Source organism: Pteropus medius, unplaced genomic scaffold, assembly GCF_902729225.1.
Source record: "Pteropus medius unplaced genomic scaffold, Ma_sr-lr_union100, whole genome shotgun sequence".
NCBI lineage: Eukaryota > Metazoa > Chordata > Mammalia > Chiroptera > Pteropodidae > Pteropus > Pteropus medius.
This window is the reverse complement of record NW_024342644.1, coordinates 4297203-4310873: the sequence shown is the minus strand read 5'-3', so window position 1 is coordinate 4310873 and position 13671 is coordinate 4297203. Positions and strand designations below refer to the sequence as shown.

The following is a 13671-nucleotide window of genomic DNA, read 5'->3' as shown; positions in this document are numbered from 1 at the left end:
TTTTTTAAATCAGATCCAGCTTTCTCTCATCTAAAGCCAAAAAGCGTGACTGAAATGTTTAGGGAAATTAGTTCTAATCTGTGAAACACAACAAATGATAAGATCAAGGAGTAGATCTTTTAAAAAACTTTTGTGTATTTGTTGCCTCCTGAGTAATTTAAGTCTCGTGAGGGCAGCTCCTCATTTGTATCCCCAGGCTTCCAGCCAGTGCTTTAGCCATAGCAGAACGTCAGTGAGTCTGTGGAGAAAACACAAGTCTAAGTGGTGGGGGTAGGGCAGAGAATGGTGTGTTTTGGGGGTTATCTTTACTTCAGAAGTATCAAACAGAGTGAGAAGTGATGGAACTAACTTTCTGTGATCCCACATTTCAATAGAAAAATTGATTTATCTTATTAAGGCTTAATTCCATACAAACCTTTGACCTAAAAAATAATAAATAAGAGATTCAAAGTAGAGTGCAAGACAAAAAAATTTGAGACCTCTGACTTCCCTGTTGGCAATATTGTGCCCTCTGATGAAATTTATCTTTGTAATTTAACATTAAACATCCATCTCTACTGTTGACTTTTTACTGCATTAATTTCTGTCATTTTTTCATTAGCATTTCATCAGAGTCAAATATTTACCTCCTGTTTGCTTTGTCTTTTATAAACTATATTTGACTTAGCTGTTAAATAAATTGCTGTCATTGAAAAACCTTGGAATTTTTAGAGGTTGATTATGAGGGGTTTGAAGAAGATATTCATCAGTCCAGAAACAATTTTAGACGGTGTCAAGTAGAGTACAGAAATGTCCCATAGAATCAAAAACCTCAAATAGCTTTTTTTGAAGGAGGGTTGTTAAATATAGCTTTATATAGTACCGTTAAAGTCTCTTGGGTCCAGATGGTATCACTCCCCAAATCACCTTGGCTCAAAAGTTGATGTAGTATTAGATTACTTGTCCTCCACCTAAAATGAATGAATGACTAAGTCAAGAACTGAACTCTAATTTCTTAATGCCTCTCATGCTTTCACTTGCCGGCACCTTGTCTCCAATTCTGCATTTTATTTGAGACACCTTTGTCTTTTAGGGAAGCTGTCCAGGTAGTATTATGACACATGAAACAGAACTGGCTTTCAGTACAATAAAAGTCTAACCATACTTTAAAAAAATTATGGTAAAATACACATAACAAAAGTAATCATAACTTTTTTATAGTAAGTGCTAAGGAAGTTTTATTTGTGCCAGATGAAAATACAGCATTTTTTCCCCCAGCTGGAGAAAAATGTTAAAATTAAGTTTATGTTTTACCACACTTTACTAGAAATGAAGAAGATGAAACTTGCCTGCTTTGTCACTCTTTATACATTCTAAGTTACATTAAAGTAACTTAGTTTAATTTATTTGCAAAATAAACAAATTGATTTTTTTTTTTTGTGGATGAAGGGGAAGATTAGATTTTGAATACCTTTTAAAATGTATTATATTTGTTTAGTACTATCTTTGCTGTCTCATTTTTTTTACTTCGGTTTTCTCAGAGCTGACTCCTTTCCGTTAGTCACAAAAACTTCCATCTAGGTATATTTTATACCAAAAATATGTAATGCTTTAGAGTTGGAATTGCTATGTCTTGTATCAACTTGCTGAATATCTGGAAGCCCAATATCAAATCCTTTGATTTTTCTCAGTTATAAATTTTTTAAGGAATGTGAATATACTCACATGTTGACATCAATGGAATTACTAGTTTTAGAATGCCGGTTGAAGAACAGTTAGCTTTGCCTGCATCTGACTTTGAAATGCAATTTAAAAGTGATTAATCTAAAACATTCTTTGGTTAGGTATGGTCATTGTTGTTTACTAGTAAACCTTTGGTTCACGTTGCCATCTGAACTGGAAATGGGAGTTGAGCCACAAGAAAGCTCTTAGGCGTTCTCTTCTACCAGGGCATGGATGGCAACGCATGATAACCAAGGGCCCCGTGAAGTGTTTTTTTGTCAGAAGAAATGATTTTTATATTGCTCAGAAGGTACTGTTCCATGGGAGACAAATGAAGTTTTCATAATCCCTGAGGCACTTTCTACCTGACCTTAATTTTTAAGTGTTTGAAAGCTCGAACTATAGTCTTCAAAAATTTTCTTAAATGAATCCAGAGAAAAAAAGAACATCTTTTATACGTGCACACAAATAATTTGGGAAATCCAAAAATTTTGTTCTCTGGTCTTAATAGCCGCTGACCACAGAATGGAAGTGGGTTCTGTAGCTGGTGACTTGAGGGACTCCTAGCCATGGCAGAGGATTGGGGATGACTTGGGGATTGCTGCTTGTGTTATTGCATGAACAGTGCAGAGGAAAAAAGTTTGCAAAAAATTTGTATAGAGAAGGTACAGTAAGTGGAAAAAAAAAAAGAAGAGTGTTCATAAAAGGCTGGTAACCTAGGGCTCTTTGATGACTGAAACCTCATCTTTCTAATGTCTTTTGTTTCAGATTGCCTGTTTGGTACCTGTGGATCAATTTCAGCTTTATCAGCGGTTAAAATTTGAACGAGGTATGTGTGCACTCCTCTTTTTATCTTGTTGGTGAATGTGGCTTTCTATGTGTCATCTTTCTATGTGTCTTCTAACCTGCATGGAAGATTAAGGCAGCTGTGGGCTGTCAACAAAGCCACAGGGGTAGTCCAAAAGAGGAAAACTGTAATTCCAACATAAAATTTCAACTTTCTCAGCCACAGCCAGAAAAAAATGCAGACTATTAGGGAATAGAACTTTCCTCGTGTTGGTTGTTTTGTATTTTTAATTTGGCTCATGTGAGAGAGGTTCTGCAAAAGTTGGGTAGTTTCACAGTAACAGTACTATTACAAAAGAAAGTGAACCTCAAAATGAGTTTTACTGCCAGTTTTTCCACTCGTGAAGATCATTTCAAAACATTAATCAGGCTAAACATTTTTACTGCTCCTTATAATATTTACCATTTGTTCCTTTGGTACTACATTTGTAGTTATAGTAATGGCTGAGTGTATCTTCCTAATGTGATCCCTGTATCAGACTAATTTTCTTTCTGTTTTTGGAGTTGGGGTAATTAATATAGCTTTTCTATTTATACTGCCTTTTTATCTGTAGGAATTTTTTTTTTACTCCTTTTGGCTTCTCATAGATCTTTTTTAATTGCCTTTTCTTCCTATCACACCCTAATAAATTCTTTTTTTAAAGAGAATAAAAATAAATTTATTTTAATAAAAATTTTGAAATAGTATGTCATATTTATGAACTAAATGTTTATAGAGAGCAAACAAATTCATGAAACAAAAATAAGAACTTGATTAATACAACGAAGGTTAATAACTTCAAAAATATGTTTTCTCTTTTAAAAACATTTTTAAGCATTTTATTTTATTTTATTATTAGTTTCAAGTATACAGTACAATGGTTAGACATTTATATAGTTTATGAAATGATATCCCTGATTACTCTATCACCCATCTGGCTCTACACATAGCCATTACACTCCTGCTGACTGCATTTCCTATGCCATACTCCCCATCCCCATGACCATCTCTCAACTACTAATTTGTACTTCTTTAGCCCTTCACCCCTTTCTCCCAGCCCCCTACTAACATGTTCTTGAACTAAATGGTCTGTTTTTCCGTCTCTGAGAACTAGAGAAAAATAGTTTCCCCCAGGACTCTTAGGACTGGTATACTCTCATTGAGTATATAAAATAAACTCCAGTCTGGCATGAACATATAGTTTTCTGATTGCTAACTTTTTTATCTGGATTAGTAAAGTATAGAGATAAGAGCAGGGCAGGGCAGGGGTAAAACGAATATTTATCTATCATGTGCCAGTTAGTTTTGTAAACACAATTACTTTTTCTTATTTAATTTTTGCAACTACCCTGACATATAATTTTTACATGAAAAAAGAAAGAAAACCATTCAGAGCATGAAGTGGGTAAGGGTAGGAATACTTGCAGGGGAGTCACAGGATGGCATTCCCTACCTAGAGCCAAGATCTGGCTCAGTGTCATAGGCTGAATTTTTTTTCAGCAAGCCAAAAGCAGATTCATATCTCATGGGTAGATCATATAACTAAATTTATAAGACTGCTATATTAAGGTGGGATTTACTAAAAAAATCCTTGGACTACATTACTCGAATTACAATTTCGCTTTATAGGAAGATGCACATAGGAGGCTAAGAAATAGAATGTTGAACATAGTAACAGAACCGGTGGAGTCAGATGAATTTTAGGTTTAATAGATGAAGACATCTGTCCTGCGTGGATTCTGAGCTAACTAGAGAAATTAATGATAGGTAGTTTACATTGGCCCTCCCTAATTCATCTACTTGGGCTGATTAGATTAAGCATTATAACATCAGATGCTGATTTATTGGATGTGATAGCAAAGGCGATGCTGGTGTCAAACTACTGCCCTGCCGTTCTCCCACTTTTTTTCAATATCAACCATTATAAAAATAAATGACTATTGGAACAGAGACATTTTAAGTACTCACATGTGGATGGATGTGGCTGGTAACAAGTGCCATGATCGGGGGCCTCTTGACTAGAGAAAGCCAAAGAGTTAGGTTGGATTTTCGGGCTTCTTCTTAAATGATGAGACCTGTACACTCACCAGTCCTCCTCAGTAACGAGGGCTCGGCCTGTGTACAGCTTTCCCTTGCCTCATGTGTACCTCTCCTCTCCCATGTCTACCAGTCTCCTGTATACCTGCCCCGCTGCCCCATCTGTCAGGCCTTTTCCTCATCGTTTACATTTTAGGTAAAATGCCTTTTTGTAATTACACAAATTCCAATAGTACCAGGAATTAAAACTTTCTATAGGTTGGTTCTCACTGATAAATAAAAAGTAGTGGCTAAGAGCCTAGGTGGGAATGCAGGTCCCACCACTTACTATCTTTATGACCTTGGGCAAATTACTTGATTTCTGCACCTCAATTTCCTCATCTGTAAAATGAGGATAATGATAGTCTCTATACCATGAGGTCGGGATGAGGATTAAGCAAATTAATATATGTAAAGCACTTCCTACGAGTGCTTTCTTTGTCTTAGTGTTCAAAATATAACGTTTGTTGGTAATAAAAATACTAATAACTTCAGAGTAACACCATTTACATTAAAATATACTTGGTAGACTTTCCCTGTTCCCTTTTTTCCAAGACTAGATAATCATAACATTCTCCAGGAAATATCCTCATATCAGAATAGATATGATTGTCTTTTGTCACTGGCATTAGAACACTTTAAGTTAATTGACCATACCTTTGTTGTTGTTGTCATACATTCTGTGGGTTTGGGCAAATTTATAATGATATGTATACACCATTGTAGAAGCTTACAGAGTAGTTTACTGCCCCCAAATTCCTCTGTGCTCTGCCTGTTCGTCCCTCCTTTCCCCTCCAACACCTCAAAAGCACTGATTTTTTAACTTCCTCCATTTTTTTGTCTTTTCCAGAATGCTGAATAATTGGAATCATACACTATATAGCCTTCTCAGATTGGTTTATTTCACTTAGTAATATGCATTTTAGTGCCACATTTATCTTTACAATGGAAATAGCCTTGCCATAGGCAAGATACATATGGAAAATCATTGGCCAGGATTCTCACTCTCCCCCAGATAGTGCATGGATAGATGTCACCACGCTTTGCTTTGTGACCGGGACTTTTTGCTGTTCTTGTAGTGCTTAGCCCTACTTGTGATTGGCTTGTTTCTTCATTAGATGTGATAATATATTCAGTCTGGTTACAATCAAGTTAGCAGGCTTTAGAGCCAGTCTGTCTTTTGTAGGTGGTCTTGCATATCTTTGCTTTGATGTATTATAAGTTGATCACATAGTTTTACTCATACATGGATTTTTTTTTCTCACAAGTTTTAGACACATGCCCACAATAGATTCTGATGAATTGATAATTGATTTTATTATTTCTATTTTATAGATAAATTAAAAATTGGAGACTAGCTTGGGATCACATAGACTGTGTCTAAGCTTCTTCGTCTATAAAAAATTTTATAAATTTATAAATTTTTATTGTGTTAAAATATATATGATATAAAATTTACCATTTTATCCATTTTAGGTATATTAAGAACATTAGCAATGTTGTACAACCATCACCATCATCTATTTCCAAAACTTTTATTACCCCAAGTAGAAACTCTAACCATTAAATAATAACTTTTCATTCCCCTCTTCTCCAATCCCTGGTGACCTCCAATTTACTTTTTGCCGCTATGAATTTGCCTAGTCTAGATATTTAATGTAAGTGGAATCATACAATATTTTCCTGTTGTGTCTGACTTATTTCACTTAGTATGATGTTTTGAAGGTTCATACATGTTGTAGCATGTACCAGCATTTTATTTTGTTTTATGGCAGAATAACATTCCAATGTATATGTATACCACATTTTGTTTTTCCATTCATCTATTGATAGACACTTGGGTTGTTTCCACATTTTGGATATTGTGAATAATGCTATAATGAACTATGAGGTACTTTTGGATATATACTTAGACATGGAATTGCTGGTTCATATGGTAATTCTATATTTAGTTTTCGAGGAACTGCCAAACTTGTAAAACACTCATTTAATTATAAATGTAATTGGACATTTTTTTTAACTATTTGTAAATTATGAAAGTATGTTACATTTGGAAGTATGTTAAATTTGATGACCATTTGGTTCAATGCTCTAGTTTTATAAAAAGAAACTGAGACCCAGAGATATGCTGATCTTAGGTGATTTTGGAAGGCAATTTATAATCATGTAATTCTTCATTATCATCCATTATAAATATTGTTATTAGAAAAAAGACAATCTAAGTAAGAGTAAGTTTAAGTTAATACAGTGCTACATAATGGAATTTACTTGATTGGGGTAATCTGTATCTAAATTATATACCTCATTTTTACATAGCAGACTTCGTATCTACCACAAACTCAAGACTTATCAGCTAGGCGACTTTGAGGTCTATGCCATGGAAACATTTTTTTGTGACACTGTTTAGAAAGGGATCTTGGTATGCATTAAATACTAATATTGTGAATGGGTTGAATGACTAACTGGTGGGAAGTAAAACTCATTGGCTGGGCTCTGAGACAATAGAATTGTAGAGATTGTTGTTGCTCTGAAAAAAAAGTGGAATCTGATTAGTGGCAGTTGTCTTAGTTAAAAAAATTTTCATTGGTTTTGTCCAGTTCTTATTGCTTGTCAAGTTCTTTTCTCAGTTTTTAGTTTGTCATCCAGTGTTTTAATTGTCCTCTGCTTTATGTTATGTACATATTAGCTTAACTTTTATTTTTCTGTTTTCATCTAAGTCTTTGTGAAGAAAAAATCTTTTGGATAAGAATGGGCCCAAATCATCCCTGTGTTTATAGAAAGCAGAGAAACACCATTTGGAATTGATTGGTTATTCTATGAATCCACTTTGCATCCATCTGTGACTTTTCCATTGGCTACTACGGTGTTTGTGGCTTTCCCTTTCTGTGTCAGGCTTCCCATATTAACAAAGTAAAGGGAATACTAATTTTGGCACATGTTAGTGATCACTGCTGTACTTTCTACTGGTTCTCAAAGCACATGCCTGATGATTAATGCTAGGATTTTGCTTTTTTCTTGTTTCCAGAATCTACTTTCTCAGAATGTATTTTTTTGAAAATTAGCTTAAGATTATCCATCTCTAGACTTAAGCATTTTTCCTATTTTTTTGTGACCTTGTTTTATTTACTACAACTACAAGTTATTTCAGTTCCTTGGTAGGTTAGCATGTCTGTTCTTGGCTATTTGTATTATAGAGAGGTTAGAAACACCTATGAATGGTTTAAATGCTGTATTCTTCATAAAAGTGAAGTAACATAGAAATTTGTCTTTTACTGCATTCTTCTACTGTCTTCTACTGCTCCTGCATTCACTCACATGTTCAATATCTACTTTTTAAAATATAGTGAGTGTCTGTTATGTGCCAAGTTCAGTTCCAGATGCTGCTTCAGGCTATGGTTCCATTTTTCTTTGAAAGCTCTTTAGTTTTCAGTATTTTTCACAAGTCTCCTTTCATTTTTGAGTCTTAACATTTATGATAAGGCCCTTTGAGTTTCATCTCACTCTTTTATTTGTCCTTGGTGAAATACTCCCACCCAATCTTTATCTGATCAGTAAGGTTTTATCTCATCTGCCTGTGTAGCTATTGGTTCTTTTTTTTTCTTTTTAAGACCATGATACTTAATGACCTTATCATCAGTTTTATTTTTTAAGACTTCTCATCTCTCATTGGTCATCTTCCTTTTCATGGTTTCTCATCACAAGCCCATTTGGATCATGTGTGAGTGTGTGTGTGTGTGTTTTCGTGTGTTCATGTTCCTTTTGAGCCTGCTTTTCGGTGTTTTGCGGTATGTATAACTAAGTCTAGGGTTTCCTTCCTAAGCTATTCTGTGCTTTCAGATGATAACACTTTCTCTTCAGCTTCACACTTCCTCTACTATTTAGTTCTTTCTTGTCCATCAGTTTTAAATCTAAAACAGCACCCTCTACATCTTTCAGCCTTCCTTAGAAATTAAAATATCAGCAAGATATTTCTCAAGGGGACCTGAATGAGAAGCACAACGTTAAGTATTTGTTGCTCCCTGTGTGCACTTCTATTTCCTCATCTGTAAAATAGGAATAACAATGGAATGATTATTCTAGGGCTCTTGTAGAGAATAAATGAGTTAATATTGTGTGTCTGTTATGGTTTGCACTCAGTAACTTATCACTGCCATTATTGTTGTTGTCATTATTTATCATTACCACCACTAAATCTTACCTTTTCTCCAGTTTTCTAAACTAAACTAAGAAAGCATCTTTCAGAATCTCGATTTTATCTTGGACCGAGTATATAGCACAATAACATCATTTTTGTTTTCTTTTCATCAAATCCAAATCTGTTTCAGCATGCTTCCATTCTTATTGTTCTAGATTCTACAGAGTTGTATAGAAACTTGATAATCAATGTAAATTTATTATGCCACCTAGCATATCTGTTTTCTTCCTTCAGTATACTCTCACTGTATGTATGAATCCATTTTCTCTGCTCACCTCCAAGGAGATCACGATTTGCCGAGATGGAGCATTCAAAGTTGCTGCTTTAAAGGGAAAAGGTTTCCATGGTGATAGTGGAAATTAAATAGCTATTTAATAGCATGATTATATTTTTACATAGAGAATGGTATTCTAGGAGTGAAAAAGACCTAATCCTATCATATGCCCACTAACCCCATTATGCAAACTCCTAACTTCTGTGAGTTCTAATATAATAATATTAGGCTAGATGACCTCACAAGTCATTTCCAAATTTGAAATTTTGTAGTTCTCTTCAATGATCTTGAAAGCAACTCCTCTGCTAATGGCCACCCCTGAGTATTTACTGTAGCAGATGTTAATTCCGATCAGTTTAGCTTAATTGCGTTTTAACTATATGCAAAAGACTTTTGTTCTTTGAGATATCAGAAAGCAAATTAACTTTGCCATAATTAAAAATGCAGTGGGTCATAAAAGTTAAAACAGTTTGATTTATTTCTGCTGATAATTAAATTAGCTTGGGTGCCTGATGTTTCCCATAATAATAAAAATTCTTGTGATGCCTTTTGGGGCAGAGTTTCACAATAGTAGAGAATGGCAGAAAAACCACTCATGTGAGTTGAGAGAATATACTACGGAATAACAAACAAACTCCACATATCTGATGCTGGGAGTTCCAGGTAAGAAAATCAAGGGTCTGGAGTCACATTTTTGAAAACTGAAAAGTCATTGTGTCAGGCCTGATCTTTAGGCCTCATGGCAGTTTTATTTATTTTCTGTTTCTACTTCCTAATAATTGTCAGAATACAGAAGTAGAAAATAGTTTTAAATAGCATTTCCTGCCTTTCAAAAATTATATGAACAAGCAGAGTCTTAAGATCAAATACTCATGGGGCTATACTTCAGTGATCAATTCTAATTTTCATAAGTAAATTCCAATGCAAGTCTGTGAATCTGTCTATCTTTGATGTGAGTATGTTCCAATTAATCACTTTTAAATCACATTATTAAAGAGTTAGGGGCACTGTTAGTTTAGGGGCTGATTTATACAAACTCCCGGTTTCTCTTTTTCTAGATTTTTGAACTTTTCCTATCTCAGAGTAACATGAAGCTTTCATCACTGCCAATACAGAATAAATTAGTTGATTATATATTAATTCGGGAAGAAACTGAACCTTAAACATTTTGCATAAGTGTGCATTTTGTTTATCTTTATAATTACTGTGTTTCCTAGACCAAAAGCCAGGAGGTAGAATTGAATTCATCATAATTGTAATAAAAAGTGTTTTACAAATCTCTCATGAACCCTGTGTGACTCCCCTTCCCTTCAGCCTCTTCTCAGATTTTTGGTGGGGAGAAGACAGCTCCCACTCACACTCAGCCATTTGACCACCACCTGGTGTCCATCGGTCTGTTCCCTTTTGACTTGGGTTTTGAGAAGTCCTGTTAGCTGCCAGGGCTGCCAATGTCTGATGCTCCTTCGGCGTTTTTTCCTTTTCTACTAATTCAGCCTATAGGCTGCACTTGTGGTATGCTGTGCTACCTGAGGTATATAAAGGAAAATTGCACTCTTAGTAATATTTTGGAATTATAATAATTTTAAAAAATGAAACCACTCTTTTGGCTTCTTGACTTTTACCTGTAGCTGCTGTTCTAGGAGCTTGGCTGAAGGGTAATCTAAAGGACAGATGCCTTTTCAGTGTAACCTGGCCGGATTTGGCTGTCTGGATTTTTACTCTGTTAGAGGAAGCTCTTCTCCAAGAGACTCCAAGATGCCCTATACAAAATCTCTTTGGGTAATTGTTTCTGTGCTCTGGACATATCTGAATACAGAGTTGAACAATATAGAACCTTGCCATTTATGCAATCTTTTATTATCATAGGAAATTGATCTACAGATACTATTTCTTATACTTCTGTTATGTTGCTTCATTCCTTTATTCAATTATTACTATGTTCTAGGCATCTTTGTAGGTTAGTGGTTGTCAACTGGGTTGACTACATCCAACTGCATTTTGACAGTTTTGCCTTCAAAATATGTTCCAAATTTTCAGTACTTTCACTTCTAACATGTAATCCAGTTTATCATTTTAGATTAGATCACTGCAATAGCCTCCTAATCAACCTCTCTGCTGTCATTTTGTTCTATTACCATCTTTCCTTCCTACAGTAGCCAGAGTCATCTTCTAAAAATGAGAGTCACATCATGGCCCTTCCCTGATAAAAATGGCCCTCCCCGTCAACGGCTTCTCATCATGCTTAGGCCTTATCATCATAATCCGTGATCAGGCCCTTGACTGCTGTTCTCAAGTTATCTTCTATGATTCTTTCCTCTTCTCACTTGGTTCCTTGCAAAATTGGAGTGCTTTTTTACATGTGTAAATCTCTTCTTTTGCATTATTTAGATAAAAGTTGGAAAGCTTTTGATTGACTGCTTATTCATGGTTCTAACCTATAGACTTACCTTTATCATCAAACTTTAACAGACCTGTGATTTAGAATGGATAGTAAGAAGATATTTGATGTGGGAATCTTTAGCTCTAAGTTACATATCAGCCTTCATGTCTTTGGGCTTAGTATTTGTGAAACAGCTATACGATTTTGAATGAAAATATAAATGGTATGGATGTAAAAAGTCAAGACCTTGGAGCATGTGTGTCACTATCCCCTTAACTTTCTAACCAGCCCGTTCCAAAGTTTTAGGGATCTTAGACAGTCCATCTCTCTTGGGGTCTGAGGATGTGTGAATCATAGGTTTCCCTTTTCTGATTATTTTTGGCTCCTCATTCTCCAACCCCTGCCCCTCTCAAATTATAGATAAGAAAATATTTTTAAGGATGCTTTTCTGAGAGAAAATTTGTAATAAGCACCGATCCATTGTTGCATTTCCTAGGTGAGACATTAATGAAGAGTGTTTACCTGAAAATTTCAGGCTTTTTCCTTCTGATACTGAATTTGTAAAATTACTACCTTTAAAACTAAGCTGATACTTAATATCGTCAGTTCTTTTTTGCACCACCCTATGGGTTTCTTTGCTTCTTGCCTGGAAATTTCTGAGAATCACAAGCCTTAGGGCATTTAAAACTAGAATCTTATCAGTTAAAATTTGCAAAATATTTTGATTTAGAGAAAAAGGAGCTACTCTACCCCTAAAATAATATAATTTTCACGTGATAGATCCCTTAAAGGTCATATTATATGACAGGAACATGGGATCTGTTATTGAATAAAAAATGGAAAACTGAACAAGATTTATAAACTTTTTAATAGAGTCATCTACCCTCAACCCTATCTTCTTTTGTGCATGCCACATGTATCTAGCCCAGGAGGTATGTGACTAAACTATCATTTTATGGTCTGTGAAAGTTCCTACCTTTTGTTTTAGAGTAAGTGGATTTTTACAAATTGTTCTTAACTAGCATATTGGTAGGGCAGCAGAATATCCAAATTGACAGGTAATTGGACTTTTGGGCTAAGCCACACCAGACCCTGTTTGGTCCCTAAACTATTTGATTCTTCATTATTCTTTGATTTCCCTTTAAACAACAAAATAAACCTCACTACTTATTTCTCAGTGCCTGAAAAGACGAAATCTTTTGTGATTTCTTTTCTTTTGCTTTGGTAGACTCTTCACATACAATTTTCCTCTAAGATAGTACCCAAAATAATTGTAGAAAAGACATGAGATTTTTGCCTATTCCACGTGCTGAAAGGTGAAAAATATTACAAAAGAGTTGCAAATTTTGGCTAGTGAGTACACTGCTTATCTGTTCATAAGGGCAGTGGCGGCCTATTCCATGAGTACCTACTCTGAGAAATGTGGCACAGCCAAGGGACCTTGTAGGTTTGGGTCTACTGTGAAGAAATTACCTCCTTTGATTGTACCATGCTTCCATAAATGTTAGCCTACAAAAGAGAATCAATGAAGGGAAGAGAGCCTCAAGTTCGAATGAAAGATAAATAGACCATGACATTTTCTTTCTTTATGCTTTAGAAGTTCACTTGGACCCCTACCGAACGTGGTGTCCTGTCGCAGACTGTCAGACAGTGTGCCCCGTTGCATCAGGTGATCCCGGACAGCCTGTGCTGGTGGAGTGCCCTTCTTGCCACTTGAAGTTCTGCTCATGTTGCAAGGATGTTTGGCATGCAGAGGTCTCCTGTAGAGACAGTCAGCCTATTGTCCTACCAACAGAACACGGGTAAGAAAGGAAAGTTGGTCTTTGGAATTATTTACTAGTTTTCTCAGAAACATCAAATGTGTTGCTTGGGGAAGGAGTTATCTAGTAATGGAATTTAGTGATCTATTATTTCCCCGAAGAATTTTCCTGAGAAGTATCTCAGGATTGGTTAAGTTGTTAATAAAGAATAACCAAAAAAAGCATTTCTAAGGGGATTTTACTTATTTACCCTGAGAGTACCCTGAGGAGAACCTTCCTAATACTGTCGAAGTTAGCATTTGTATGAGTTTTGATTTCTCTTTAGGTAGAGAGACACATGGTCCACTGGTTCTCAGTAGGAAGTCATGGCTTGGCAAGAGCCATTTACTTGGATACCATACCTACCTACTATTGACATATCTCATTCTTCCTGCTCACAAAGTGGTGCAGAAATTATTT

At 35.4% G+C, this 13671-nt stretch overlaps 1 protein-coding gene across 3 annotated transcripts in view; it reads left to right on the top strand.

Moving 5' to 3' along the window:
• RNF144B (ring finger protein 144B) overlaps positions 1-13671 on the top strand; it is a 144438-nt gene that overhangs the window by 123159 nt on the left and 7608 nt on the right. For all 3 annotated transcript variants that reach the window (XM_039866477.1, XM_039866476.1, XM_039866475.1), the window contains exons 4-5: positions 2470-2530; positions 13050-13254. In XM_039866477.1, the coding sequence (XP_039722411.1) occupies positions 2470-2530; positions 13050-13254 (266 nt within the window). The remainder of the gene's footprint in view (positions 1-2469; positions 2531-13049; positions 13255-13671) is intronic.